Consider the following 13,838-nt stretch of genomic DNA (forward strand, 5'->3'; position numbering starts at 1 on the left):
GGCACCTTCATGATGCATGTTGATGATTTCTTATAGGATGGTATTATGGAATTTGAGAAATATGTTATTAGTAAGATTAGTGTAGAATTTCAAATTGGGAATCAGGCTTGTGACGATTTAAAATATATCAGTTTAGATTTTAAGCGGAGTTCGCCTGGAATAACTTTAAATCAACAATTCTATTTAGAGAAAGCTAGAACACTGGCTATTATGGAGGCAGTGGCTATAGGATTCTATTCGTCAAAAGAATTAAGTGATATTCTGCACAGTGGATGCACCTGTCGTGTTATTCACCCTGGGGTAACACGGGCTGCAACACGATGCAGTTAAATGATCAAGCATACACCAAATGTAGGCGTTGGTTCAATAAGATTTATTGAACTTCAGTAACAAAGCACACAGCTGCCTGTGAGTTGACTCTCTACTCCTCTAAGTAAACTAACATTAACTATCTAGACCAGGCTCTGATCCACGTGTAGAAGGTGTTGAATGATTTGTACACCCTGACTGTCACTACAGTTGTCACCAGTGGAAAGAGGCAGAGTGCTGATGCCTCGTGTGTTTTGTGGTTGGAAGACCCCCTCTGGTGTTCTGTCTGGTGATTGGTCGTCTTCTGTACTATATGTTGATTGGCTCACCTGGGTGTCTGTCACTGCCTGCTTTTACCTCATGGTGTGCATGGGTACATATTATGACATGCCCTTTTTTTGAAAAAATTGTCAGCTGCTTAGAGCATATACAACATATTTACAAAAGTAACTATGTACATGTAAGGTGTCTCGTGTGCAGAAACATAACAGTATATATACAAAGGAAGTATTTATAAGTCCAGTCGTTGGGGCTGTCGTCGGATTCTTGTGGACCACCTGAGAGGAGGAGGCGGGAATGATGGTGTCTTGACAGGTTGGCATGCAGCCAGATTGGTGGCCTCGTGGAGCGAGGTGTCCGGATAAGGCAGAACGACATCTGGGAACGTGAGATACGGTGGTGGGCAGGCAAGCTTGCGTAGTGCCCTTCTGTTGTGCCTGACAATAGATCCATCAGCCATGCGAACGACAAACAACCTGGGAGCAGCCTGTCGGCCAACAACAGCTAGAGCTGACCAGCCTTCACCAGGCAACTTGATGCGAACAGCGTCCTTCGGAGAGAGCACGGCCAGATCAGTAGCATGAGTATCATATGTCAGCTTTTGCCGGTTTCTGATCTGCTGCATCTTTTGCAGCACTGGGAGGTGATCCAGGTCAGGTACATGAATGGCCGGAACCGTCGTTTGCAGGTTACGATTCATAAGGAGCTGTGCCGGAGACATACCATTGGACAGAGGGGTTGCCCTGTACGCCAGAAGAGCAAGATTAAAGTCCGAAGCTGAGTCCGCAGCCTTACAGAGCATCTGCTTCATGATATGGACCCTTTTTCGACCTTCCCATTAGATTGCAGGTAATGCGGGCTCGAGGTGATGTGCTGGAAGTAGTATTGCTTTGCGAAGCTGGGCCATTCTTGACTATAGAAACAGGGACCGTTGTCGCTCGTAACCGTGAGTGGGATTCCATGCCTGGCAAATGCCTCCTTGCAGGCCTTTATGACAGTCCTGGATGTTAGGTCAGACAGTTTCACTACCTCGGGGTAACTGGAGAAGTAATCAGTTATCAGGATGTAGTCATGCCCGTTGGCCTGAAAAAGGTCAACACCGGGTACGTTAGACCACGGAGAGGTCACGATCTCGTGCTGCTGGAGCGTTTCTTTGGGCTGAGCAGGCTGAAAGCGCTGGCAGGTCACGCAATTGAGGACCATGTTTGATATATCCTCAGTGATGCCGGGCCAATAGACAGCCTGCCGGGCCCTGCGCCTGCACTTCTCAATACCGAGGTGTCCCTTGTGTATCTGCGTGAGCACCAAGCTCTGGAGGCTGCGCGGAATGACGATGCGATCAAATTTCAGGCGGATCCCCTCAACAACAGTTAGGTCATCCTTTACATTATAGTATTGGGGACATTGCCCTTTCTGCCAGCCATTCGTGAGGTGATGTATGACCCGCTGCAGAAGAGGGTCCTTGGCGGTCACTTCTCGAATGATGACGAGTCGTTCGTCGGATGTCGGGAGGGGGCTGGCACACAGTTGCACCTGTGCCTCAATGTCGTGTATGAAGTCTACCTGCTCACATGGCGAGGTGATGGCACGCGACAGGGCATCCGCGATGATTAGCTCCTTTCCAGGTGTGTAAACCAGTTCAAAATCATACCTGCAGAGTCGAAGGAGAATGCGCTAGAGCCTGGGTGTCATGTCATTTAAGTCCTTGTGTATAATGTGCACTAGGGGTCTGTGGTCCATCTCTACTGTAAAGGTCGGGAGACCATAGACATAATCGTGGAATTTCACGATGCCAGTGAGAAGGCCCAGGCATTCGTTCTCTATTTGCGCATGGTGGTGTGTGACGTGAGGTTGGGAATGAACTTCCGGACTTCCGGGTGCGGCTATGCAGAGCTAGGTCGCATATTCAGTAGCTCCCGCTTGGAACGGACTTTTGGGCTCTTTTACAGGGCCCCCACGGCATTTGTTTGACATTTCCCAGTGTGGCAAGAAGACTGCAACATTCCCCTGACAGTGTCCCCCAGGAATGTTATGCTTTTTGGCTACCAGACCCGGCAGAAACAGTAAAAGATTTGGCTGCAACAGGATAAACAGGGCCTCTTCCAGCATGCAGGAGGGGGAAGGGCAAGCTTAAAGCTGCAAACTGACCTGAGGGCCTTTATCAAAAGTGAATTCTAACAGCAGAGGGAACTGTGAAAAGATCTCACCAAGGCCACTGAAGAAGCGGGGACGAGGCTTCCGGTGGCGGCCATGGAGGAGTAGGTCACGCATTCGGCAGCTCCCGTCTGGAACGGACTCTTCGACCTTTTTCAGGAGTTTCCAGACATTTTGGGGCAGATTGGTGAAGCGAAAACTGCCAAAAGGATTCCCTCTCGAGACTTTTGGGCTCTTTTCAGGGCCCCCAAGGGAACTTTTTCGACGTTTCCCGGTGTGGGAAGGAGTTAATAATAGCTCCCCGTCAGTATATGGTTTTAACTAGGAGCGGGGTGACAAAAAAGGTGGTGGTGGACCAGAAGAAGGGACGGAAGAAGGACAAAATGGCGGCGGGCGGAGACCAGGCAGCGTGGAGGCAGTGGGCCGAGGAGCAACAGGAGGGTATCCAGCGCTGCCTCAGATAGATTAAAACGGACCTGCTAATGCCGATGAAGGCTTCTATTGATAAGCTGCTGGAGACACAGACGGCCCAGGGGGTGGCGATCCGAGAGGCTCAACAAAAGATCTCTGACAATGAGGACGAGATCTTAGTCCTGGCGGTAAAGGTGGAGGCGCATGAGGCGCTCCACAAGAAATGGCAGGAGCGGTTCGAGGAGATGGAGAATCGGTCGAGGCGGAAGAATCTGCGGATTCTGGGCCTCCCGGAGGGGCTCGAGGGGCCAGACGTGGGGGCCTATGTGGTCATCATTTTAAACTCGCTGATGGGAGCGGGGTCCTTCCAGGGGCCCCTGGAGCTGGAAGGGGCCCATAGAGTGTTGGCGAGGAGGCCGAAGGCTAACGAGCCTCCGCGGGCGGTGCTGGTGCGGTTCCATCGGTTCGTCGATCGGGAGTGTGTGCTCAGGTGGGCCAAGGAGAGGAGCAGCAGGTGGGGGAACGCGGAGGTTCGGATATATCAGGACTGGGGTGCGGAGGTGGCGAAGAGGAGGGCCGGGTACAATCAAGCGAAGGCGGTGCTGCACAGGAAGGGGGTGAAGTTTGGCATGTTGCAGCCGGCGCGACTGTGGGCTACCTACAAGGACCGGCACCATTATTTTGAGTCTCCGGAGGAGGCGTGGGCCTTTGTTCAGGCCGAGAAGCTGGACACAGACTGAGGGTCGGGATGGGCGATTGGGGACTGCGGTGGATATGTTATGCCTATTTTTGGTTCGGGGGGGGGCCTTTACATTGTTTTGGGTTTCTTTTTCTTTGTGTTTTTCTCTTTCGGGTTGGGGAGGTTGGATGGGGCAGGTTGGGCACAGTTTTGGTTGATGGCGGGCCTGGTAGGTGGAGAGCGCGGGATTTTTTCCTGCGCCGAAGACTGGGGGGGGCGGGGAAGCGAGGATTGTTTCCCGCGCTTAGAACGGAGTGGGAGAGCCTGTGAATGGGGAGCGGGAGAGGAGGGTGTGCCACACAATGGGAGGAGTCGAAGGGGAGGCGGGAGTGGCCGGGGTCAGCAGGAGTCAGCTGACTTGCGGAAGTGCAATGGGGGGAGTAAACCAGCTAGGATGGGTCCTAGCCGAGGGGGGGGGAAATCGAGCTGCTGCTGCTAAGATCAAGGGGGGAGCTGGAGCGAGTGGGGTGGGTAGAGACGGGGGTATGCCCCTGTGGGGAACGGGCCGGGTGTGGGGTGCGGGCGCGTGGCTGGCCGAGGAGGGGTCATGGCTAGTCGGCGGGGGAGGGGGGCGGGTAGCCCCCTGATCCGGCTGATAACCTGGAATGTAAGGGGACTGAATGGGCCGGTTAAGTGGGCCCGCATGTTCGCGCACCTGAAGGGGCTCAAGGCAGATGTGGTTATGCTCCAGGAGACACACCTGAAGGTGGCAGACCAGGTAAGACTGAGGAAAGGGTGGGTAGGTCAGGTGTTTCACTCGGGGCTAGATGCCAAAATTCGAGGGGTGGCGATCTTGGTGGGAAAGTGGTGTTATTCGAGGCGTCGAGCATTGTGGCAGATAATGGCAGTAGGTACATAATGGTAAGTGGCAAGTTGCAGGGAGAGAGGGTGGTACTGGTCAATGTGTATGCTCCGAACTGGGACGATGCGGGTTTTATGCGGCGTATGTTGGGTCGGATCCCAGACTTGGAAGTGGGGGGCCTGATAATGGGGGGAGACTTTAACACTGTGTTGGATCCGGCACTGGATTGCTCCAGATCTAGGACGGGTAGGAAGCCGGCGGCTAGAGTGTTGAGGGGATTTATGTACCAAATGGGAGGGGTGGACCCGTGGAGATTTGCAAGGCCGGTGGCTAGGGAATTTTCATTCTTCTCAGATGAGGCTTATTCTCGAATCGACTTTTTCATTTTGAGTAGGGCGCTGATAGCGAGAGTAGAGGATACCGAGTATTCGGCAATAGCCATTTCGGACCACACCTTGCATAGGGTGGACTTGGAGATGGGGGAGGAGGGACCAGCGCCCGCTGTGGCGCTTGGAGGTGGGGCTGTTGGCGGACGAGGAGGTGAGCGAGCGGGTCCGAGGAAGTATAGAGAGGTACTTGGAGACCAACGACAACGGGGAGGTCCGAGTGGGGATGGTATGGGAGGCACTGAAGGTGGTGGTGAAGGGAGAGGTGATCTCCATCAGGGCCCACAAGGAGCGGAGGGAGAGGGAGAGGCTGGTGGGGGAGATGGTGAGGGTAGACAGGTGGTATGCGGAAGAACCTGAGGAAGGATTGTTGAGGAAGAGGCGCAGCCTCCAGGCCGAATTCGACCTGGTGACCACCAGGAAGGCAGAGGTGCAGTGGAGGAAGGCCCAGGGGGCGGTCTACGAATATGGGGAAAAGGCAAGCCGGATGCTGGCGCATCAGCTTCGGAAGCGGGACGCAGCTAGGGAGATCAGGGAAGTTAAGGACAGGGGAGGGAGCGTGGTGCGGAGTGGGGTTGGCATCAATGGGGTCTTCAGGGACTTCTACGAGGAATTGTATCGATCCGAGCCCCCACGGGAGGAGGGAGGGATGGGCCGTTTCCTGGACCAATTGAGGTTTCCAAAGGTGGAAGAGGGACTGGTGGTGGGACTGGGGGCCCCGATTGGGCTGGAGGAGCTGATCAAAGGGATAGGAAGCATGCAGGCGGGGAAGGTACCGGGGCCGGACGGTTTCTCGGTCGAGTTCTATGAAAAATATATGGACCTGTTGGGCCCGCTGTTAGTTAGGACCTTCAATGAGGCAAGGGAGGGGGTGCTTTACCCCCGGTCACTGATCTCCTTGATCCTGAAGCAGGACAAGGATCCCCTGCAATGTGGGTCTTACAGACCGATTTCCTTGCTAAATGTAGATGCCAAGGTGCTGGCGAAGGTCTTAGCCATGAGGATTGAGGATTGTGTGCCGCAGATCATCCATGAAGACCAGACGGGGTTTGTGAAGGGGAGACAGTTGAACGCAAATGTGCGGAGGCTTTTGAATGTTATCATAATGCCGGCGAGGGAGGGGGAGGCGGAGATAGTGGTGGCGATGGACGCTGAGAAAGCCTTTGATAGAGTGGGGGTACCTGTGGGAGGTGCTGAAAAGGTTCGGGTTTGGGGAGGGGTTTGTCAGGTGGGTTAGGCTGTTGTATGAGGTCCCGATGGCGAGTGTGGCCACAAATAGGAGGAGGTCCGAGTACTTTCGGTTGCACCGAGGGACGAGACAGGGGTGTCCCCTGTCCCCCCTGCTCTTCGCACTGGCGATTGAACCCCTGGCTATGGCACTGAGAGAGTCGAGGAACTGGAGGGGGTTGGTGCGGAGGAGCATAGGGTGTCGCTTTATGCGGACGACCTGCTGCTGTATGTGGCGGACCTGGTGGGAGGGATGCCAGAGGTAATGAGGATCCTTAGGGAATTCGGGGACTTTTCGGGGTACAAGCTCAATATGGGGAAGAGCGAGCTGTTCGTAGTTCAGCTAGGGGACCAGGAGAGGGGGATTGGCGAGCTCCCACTAAAAAGGGCGGAGAGGAGTTTCAGATATTTGGGGGTCCAGGTGGCCAGGAGCTGGGGGGCCCTGCATAGGCTTAACTTTACAAGGCTGGTGGAGCAAATGGCGGAGGAGTTCAAGAGGTGGGACGCGTTGCCGCTGTCTCTGGCGGGTAGGGTGCAGTCAATCAAAATGACGGTGCTCCCAAGGGTTTTGTTCCTGTTCCAGTGCCTCCCCGTGTTTATCCCAAAGGCTTTTTTCAGGCGGGTTAACAGGAGTATAATGGGGTTTGTGTGGGCGCGAGGGACTCCGAGGGTGAGAAGGGTGTTCCTGGAGCGGAGTAGAGATAGGGGGGGCTGGCGCTGCCCAACCTCTGTGGGTACTACTGGGCCGCCAATGCGACAATGGTGCGCAGGTGGGTGATGGAGGGGGAGTGGGCTGCATGGAAGAGGCTGGAGACGGCGTCCTGTGTGGCATAGGGGGGAAGTTAGGGCCTCCGCGTGGACCCCATTACGGGGGAACCACCGGTTCGCCCCAGGAAGAACAGGTGGAGGGTTTTCGGGGTGGCACAGGGCAGGCAAACGAAAGTTGGGGGACCTGTTTGTGGACGGGAAGTTCGCGAGCTTGGGTGAGCTGGAGGAGAAGTACGGGCTCCCCCCGGGGAACACCTTCAGGTACTTACAGGTAAGGGCATTTGCCAGACGGCAGGTGGTGGAATTCCCACGGCTACTGCCGCACACAGTACAGGACAGGGTGCTCTCGGGGGGGTGGATGGGAGTGGGGAAGATCTCGGAAACTTACCAGTGATGCAGGAGGAGGAGGCGGCCTCGGTGGTGGAGTTGAAAGGTAAGTGGGAGGAGGAGTTGGGAGAGGTGATCGAAGAGGGGACGTGGGCAGATGCCCTAGGGAGGGTGAACTCTTCCTCTTCATGCGTGAGGCTCAGCCTCATACAGTTTAAGGTGCTGCACAGGGCACACATGGCCGGGACAAGGATGAGCTGGTTCTTTGGGGGCGAGGACAGGTGTGTTAGGTGCTCAGGGACCCCAGCAAATCACACCCATATGTTCTGGGCATGCCCAGCACTGGAGGAATTTTGGAAGGGCGTAGCAAGGAGGGTGTCGAAGGTGGTAGGATCCAGGCTGGGGGCTCGCAATATTTGGGGTGGCAGAGGAGCCGGGAGTGCAGGAGGCGAAAGGGGCCGGAATTCTGGCCTTTGCGTCCCTGGTAGCCCTGCGAAGGATTCTCCTTCAGTGGAAAGATGCGAGGCCCCCAAGCGTGGAATCCTGGATCAGCGATATGGCAGGGTTCATTAAATTGGAGAGGGTGAAATTCGCCTTGAGAGGGTCGGTACAAGGGTTCTTTAGGCGGTGGCAACCGTTCTTAGACTTTCTGGCAGAACGATAGACATTGGTCAATGGCAGCAGCAGCTTGGGGTGGGGGGGGGGGTTTACTTTATTTTTGTTTATGTTATTTACACTGGAAGGGTCTGAGGGGGTGTATACACCTGTTGTGTTAAGTCGGGGTGTTAATGTTAATTTATTATTTAGGTACAGGGGGGGGTTGGGGGGGTGCTTTTTTAGATTGTGTTTTGTACTTAACCCTGTTGGGTTCTTTTTTCTTTCTCATTTTGTTATTGATATTATATGAAAACCTTTAATAAAAATTATTTTTTTTAAAAAGGGAATGAACTTCCCCAAAAAATTTACCATCCCCAGGAAGCGGAGATCCGCCTTCTTGTCCTCTGGGGTCTTCATTGTGTTGATGGCCTTGATTTTGTCCGAGTCTGGTTGCACGCCCTGCTGGGAGATCTGATCACCCAAAAATGTTATTGACGACATGTCAAAGGAGCATTTGGTTTTATTTAATTTCAGGCCGTTGGCATGTATGCGCCTGAGGAGTTGTTGCAGACAAGAAATATGTTCCTCCGGGGTCGAGGACCATATGATGATGTCATCAACATAAATCCGCACACCGTCAATGCCCTCTAGCATTTGCTCCATTATTCGATGAAAGATTTTGGAGGCCGAAACAATACCAAACGGCATGCGGTTGTAGCAACATCTGCTGAAGGATGTATTAAACGTGCAGAGCTTCCTGCTGGACTCGTCCAGTTGTATCTGTCAGAAGCCACGCGATGCATCCAGCTTTGTAAAGAATTTGGCATGTGCCATCTCACTCGTCAGCTCCTCCCGCTTCGGGATCGGGTAGTGTTCCCTCATAATGTTGCGGTTCAGAACCTTGAGATCGATACAAATGCGCAGTTCTCCAGAGGCTCCTTGACACAGACCAATGTCTGTGGGGCATTAGGGGCAGCACGGTAGCATTGTGGATAGCACAATTGTTTCACAGCTCCAGGATCCCAGGTTCTATTCTGGCTTGGGTCACTGTCTGTGCGGAGTCTGCACATCCTCCCAGTCTGTGCGTGGGTTTCCTCCGGGTGCTCCGGTTTCCTCCCACAGTCCAAAGATGTGCAGGTTAGGTGGATTGGCCTTGATAAATTGCCCTTAAGTGTCCAAAATTGCCCTTAGTGTTGGGTGGGGTTCCTGGGTTATGGGGATAGGGTGGAGGTGGTGATCTTGGGTAGGGTGCTCTTTCCAAGAGCCGGTGCAGACTCGATGGGCCGAATGGCCTCCTTCTGCACTGTAAATTCTATGATAATCTATTGAGCTGACCCAGTCAGTTGGTTCCGTCACCTTGGATATTATTCCCTGATCTTGGAGCTCCTGCAGCTGCGCCTTTAGACAGTCTTTTATGGGTGCCGGAACCCGGCGTGGCGCATGGATGACAGGCGTGGCATCAGGCCTGAGCAGAATTTTATAGCGGGAGGGCAGCGTACCCATCCCACTGAACACATCCGGGTGTTGCAATAGTATCTCCTCAATGTCGGCCTGAAGAGTGCTGTTGGCAGAGGACATGGCATGTACACGCTGGACGAGATGGAGTAGCTTGCATGCATGGGCACCAAGCAGAGAAGCCTTGCCGGGCTTGACGATCTCAAACCGCAAAGTGGCCTTGATGGCCTTGTTGGACACATGCAGGTGACAGGACCCTAACGCAGTGATGGCATTTCCATTGTAGTCGAGCCACTGGCAGGCCGGCGGAAGAATTGTCGGCTGCCTTTGGATACGAGCCAGATCTGCTCGGGATATTAGATTGGCCGAAGCACCGGTGTCCAGCTTGAACCGGATGCTACAATCGTTGACTTGTACTGTGGCACGCCACTCGTCCGCACAATCCACATTGAGGATGGGTGTGTGTGTTGCTGAATGCGAGGAGGCCTTGTCATGCATGGTGATGATGCCCACTTGATATGGGGACTCCGGGCAGTCGTCCTCTAGATCTAGACGGGATCAGGTTCCAAATCCAGCAGCCCTTGCTGCACACTTCGAACGCGTCTGCGTTGGAACTGGGATCGCTGGCCCCCTATCGGAGGTGCAGACCTGCACAAAGCCGCATAATTGCCAAGCTTCTTGCAATTGAGACATCGCCTGCCTCTTGAAGGGCATTGCCGCTTTAAATGGGCAGTGCCGCAGTTAGGGCACGTCATTACGTTGACGTCGTGACGCTCGGTGCATCGTCACACATGCGCAGTGCGGTCAGCCGCCGCTCGCACCTGCGCAGTGTAGTCTTCGACCGCTTCGTTCTCCCGACCGTGGTGCGCATGCGTGGGACCCCTGGAAAACGCACAAAATGGCCACCTTCATCGATGCTCTGGCGCGTCATTCGGGCGATGGCCTGTCCACTCTCAGCCTCGTGGGAGGCAAGTTGGTCCTGCTCTGTCGACTTAAGGCGGGAATAGCAACTTTTCGCCTGTTCGTGGACTTTTGACTTCTTGATGGCCACTGGCAGGGTCACATTTTTTATTTTTAGGAGCTGCTTCCACAGGGGGTCAGTGTGGACGCCAAACACGTCCACTGATGAGGGAGTCAGCGGTGTCACCGTAGTTACAGGATTGCACTAGAATGCGAAGATGAGTGAGAAAAGACTGGAAAGGCTCATCCTTACCCTGAAGGCACTGCTGGAAGACATAACGCTCGAAGCTTTCGTTCATCTCGACCTCACAGTGACTGTCGAATTTGGCTAAGACGGTCTGGAACTTGGTCTTACCGTCGGCAAAAAGTGAGCGAATTGAAGATTTGGATGGCCTGGTCCCCCGCAGTCGACAGTAGCAGCGCGATTTTTCGGGCATCGGACGCACTTTCGAGGCACGAGGCCTCAAGGTATAGACTGAATTTCTGCTTGAAGACCCGCCAGTTCCCGGAGATCCGGAGCTGTGGAGGTGCCTGGATCATTTCCATGCCGCTGGAAGGCAGTTGCTGGTCGTCAGTGAATTTTCGAAGGTAAATTACTTAGAAGCAGTAACCACCCTGGTATCATGTCATGTAATTCACCCTGGGGTAACACGGACTGCAACACGATGCAGATAAACGATAAAGCATACACCAAACGTAGGCATTGGTTCAATAAGATTTATTGACCTTCAGTAACAAAGCACACAGCTGCCTGTGGGTTGACTCTCTATTACTCTAAGTAAACTAACATTAACTATCTAGACCAGGCTCTGGTCCACGTGTAGAAGGTGTTGAATGATTTGTACACCCTGGCTGTCACTACAGTTGTCACCAATGGAAAGAGGCAGAGTGCTGATGCCTCGTGTGTTTTTTAGTTGGAAGCCCCCCTCTGGTGTTCTGTCTGGTGATTGGTCGTGTTCTGTATGTTGATTGGCTCACCTGGGTGTCTATCACTGCCTGTTTTTACCTCATGATGTGCATGGGTGCATATTATGACAGCACCCAAGAGTTTATACTTTGAATGCTATATAGATAATTGTTCATTGTGGGATAATGTACACTGAATGAAAAGTGAATGAGGAAAGGTTTCAGACTGACCTTGCTGACTTGAAACTATTGTTGGAGAAAATAAATGTAAAAAATGGGCAGATGTAAGTCATCAACTGTCTGCTTGATAAACAAAAACAGCTTCATATACCAATAAATTGTTAAGTGTCTTAGAGATGGAATGCTCACAATATAAAGCTGTGCTTAGTTTTGAAATTTTGGATGTACATATGAACTCTATTTTATATTTAATGAAAGAGAAGGGAATCTGTTAATTCCACATTAAATATGGGCATTAACTAGATTGTCCACGGATAAATAGCCACAGATTGAAACTGTGGTGCTAGGTTATGTTTGTATGCATAAATAAATGCTTATAAATATTTGTGAAGATATTTCCAGTTCTATCTTTCTGAAATATTAACAGCTATCCCATAACTTGAGTCTTGTTGCTGCACCTATGCTTGTATCTAGCCTTGAACCTCTGCCTTCCCAAGACAATCATGCCTCGTGCCCTTCTCATTCACACTGGAAAAGTATCTCACATACAACAGGCTGAAAGTAACCGTTCACTGGATTCTGCTGCCTAATATCACGAGAACTACAGAGTGACAAGAAGGTAATGAGCTAACCTCACATTACCGAACAGGTCACATAGGATCTGTGCAGTGCTGGGTAAATTGATTGGCAGTGGTATGATAATCTAGTCCCAGTTTGAAGCACTAGTAACTATCGGTGCAGCAATGCTGAACAGTTATCAGATAATATATTCCTATTCTCAAAGAGCACAGAGATCCACTTCTAAATGACACCAAAGAAATGCAAAACAAGAATCAATCTCACAGCAGCTGGAGGGACTGTATATTCACAAAACTTCTTTCTGGAATTTCACTGAATCCAGACTTCATGAATGACCTAAAAACAAAATGAACTCACATAAATCACAACAAACTGATACACTCAGCAAACAGTAAGTCTCACTACACTGGTCCATCATACATTTTAAACAAAACTGCACACAATATCAAATACAACGGAAGACTGAAAATTACAATAAAATGTCTTCTTTCATTTATTTAAAAACTCTTAACGGCACATTTCTCAAAGAAAGTAACTATCAATACATTTGTTATTCATTCCACATACAAGCCAAATCCAACGCCAGGGATTCTCCACGTGCTGAATGATTGTTACATGCATAGATACACATGTACATACAGGGCGTTTTCTTCACTCATGATTATAATAAAACCAATGCCGTTCTGGAGGTGTAATACTTACAAGTTAACTACCGTTCGGGGAAAGCTCTGAGGAATCGATTTTCTGTTGTCACACTGGGCAGTTTCTTCGGTACATATGCAGCTTTCAGGACATTTCACTGGCCTGGGTCTTCTTGCACCTATTTTGAAAAAATGAAGACTCAGTATGCACAATAAGAAAGTGAATCTTACTGCGGATTTGTTCGCACTTTCCATTATGAATCCAGCCAGCACAGCGACTCTGCCAAATATTCTTGAGCGTGAACAATTCTTGGTGTTTTCTATTTCTTGCTTTCTGGCGAGGCACAGTGTTTTGATCAAACTGCAGCAGTTACACACACAATGCACCAAGCACACATTAAGCTTATGTTAGCTCCCCCTCCCTTATGATGCACAATTTATGCAATTTAAATTTTCTCTCCTTAAAACACAGGGGACTTTCCATTCACAATTCCTTACATATAAACCCCGTTGTGTGCACAGTCGGAGAAAATAGCCCTCATCTCAGCCAATGCAAGTAGCCAGAACCACCCCCAGCTTTTGTGTCAGTTCAAAACTCTGGAATGGATCACAGTCATAGCAACTGAAAACTTCAAGCTGGCTTGAAAACTTGGAAGGTTCAATGGAAAAATAAAATATACAGCATCTAAATGTGATTTATTCTTTTGGATCTCCTAAAACACAATAAAATCACATTTTTCTTATTACTAAATTGTCAAGTTTGTTTTTTAAAATGCCATTATTTATTATAAATTTGTTTTAGTGTGGTATATTGACCTGACAGTTCAAATAAGATGCATGACCACAAAACGTATCGGCAGTTCTCTGCTAGCTTGATCAGTTACTATTTTATACCAGTTTATAGCTCAGTCAGCAACCAATTGATAATAGACACAGTCGTCTACATTGTAAATTAATCCGCCATGGCTGACCCGATACAAGTTAAAGTTACTGATCTTGAATTGCAAAGACCTATTCCAAATCAGCAAAAACAAACAGAATGTTTATCTTCACCAGCATCTCTTGCCTATCGCTTTCCAATCTAAAACATCCGCCACCATTTATTTTCACAAACAAGG

At 50.9% G+C, this 13,838-nt stretch overlaps 1 protein-coding gene across 2 annotated transcripts in view; it reads right to left on the minus strand.

Annotated features, from left to right (window-relative positions):
- The window catches only part of lgi1b (leucine-rich, glioma inactivated 1b), a 69,848-nt gene extending 56,538 nt beyond the window's left edge, over nucleotides 1-13,310 (minus strand). Inside the window, exons 1-3 of one of the 2 annotated variants that reach the window (XM_072479055.1) lie at nucleotides 13,219-13,310; nucleotides 12,782-12,899; nucleotides 12,344-12,415 (exon numbers count right to left, since the gene is read on the minus strand). In XM_072479055.1, the coding sequence (XP_072335156.1) occupies nucleotides 12,344-12,408 (65 nt within the window). In that variant the 5' untranslated portion in view covers nucleotides 12,409-12,415; nucleotides 12,782-12,899; nucleotides 13,219-13,310. The other variant, XM_072479054.1, reaches the window with a different exon arrangement.
- Between the last annotated feature and the right edge of the window lie 528 nt (nucleotides 13,311-13,838).

Source organism: Scyliorhinus torazame, chromosome 16 (genome assembly GCF_047496885.1).
Source record: "Scyliorhinus torazame isolate Kashiwa2021f chromosome 16, sScyTor2.1, whole genome shotgun sequence".
Lineage (NCBI taxonomy): Eukaryota > Metazoa > Chordata > Chondrichthyes > Carcharhiniformes > Scyliorhinidae > Scyliorhinus > Scyliorhinus torazame.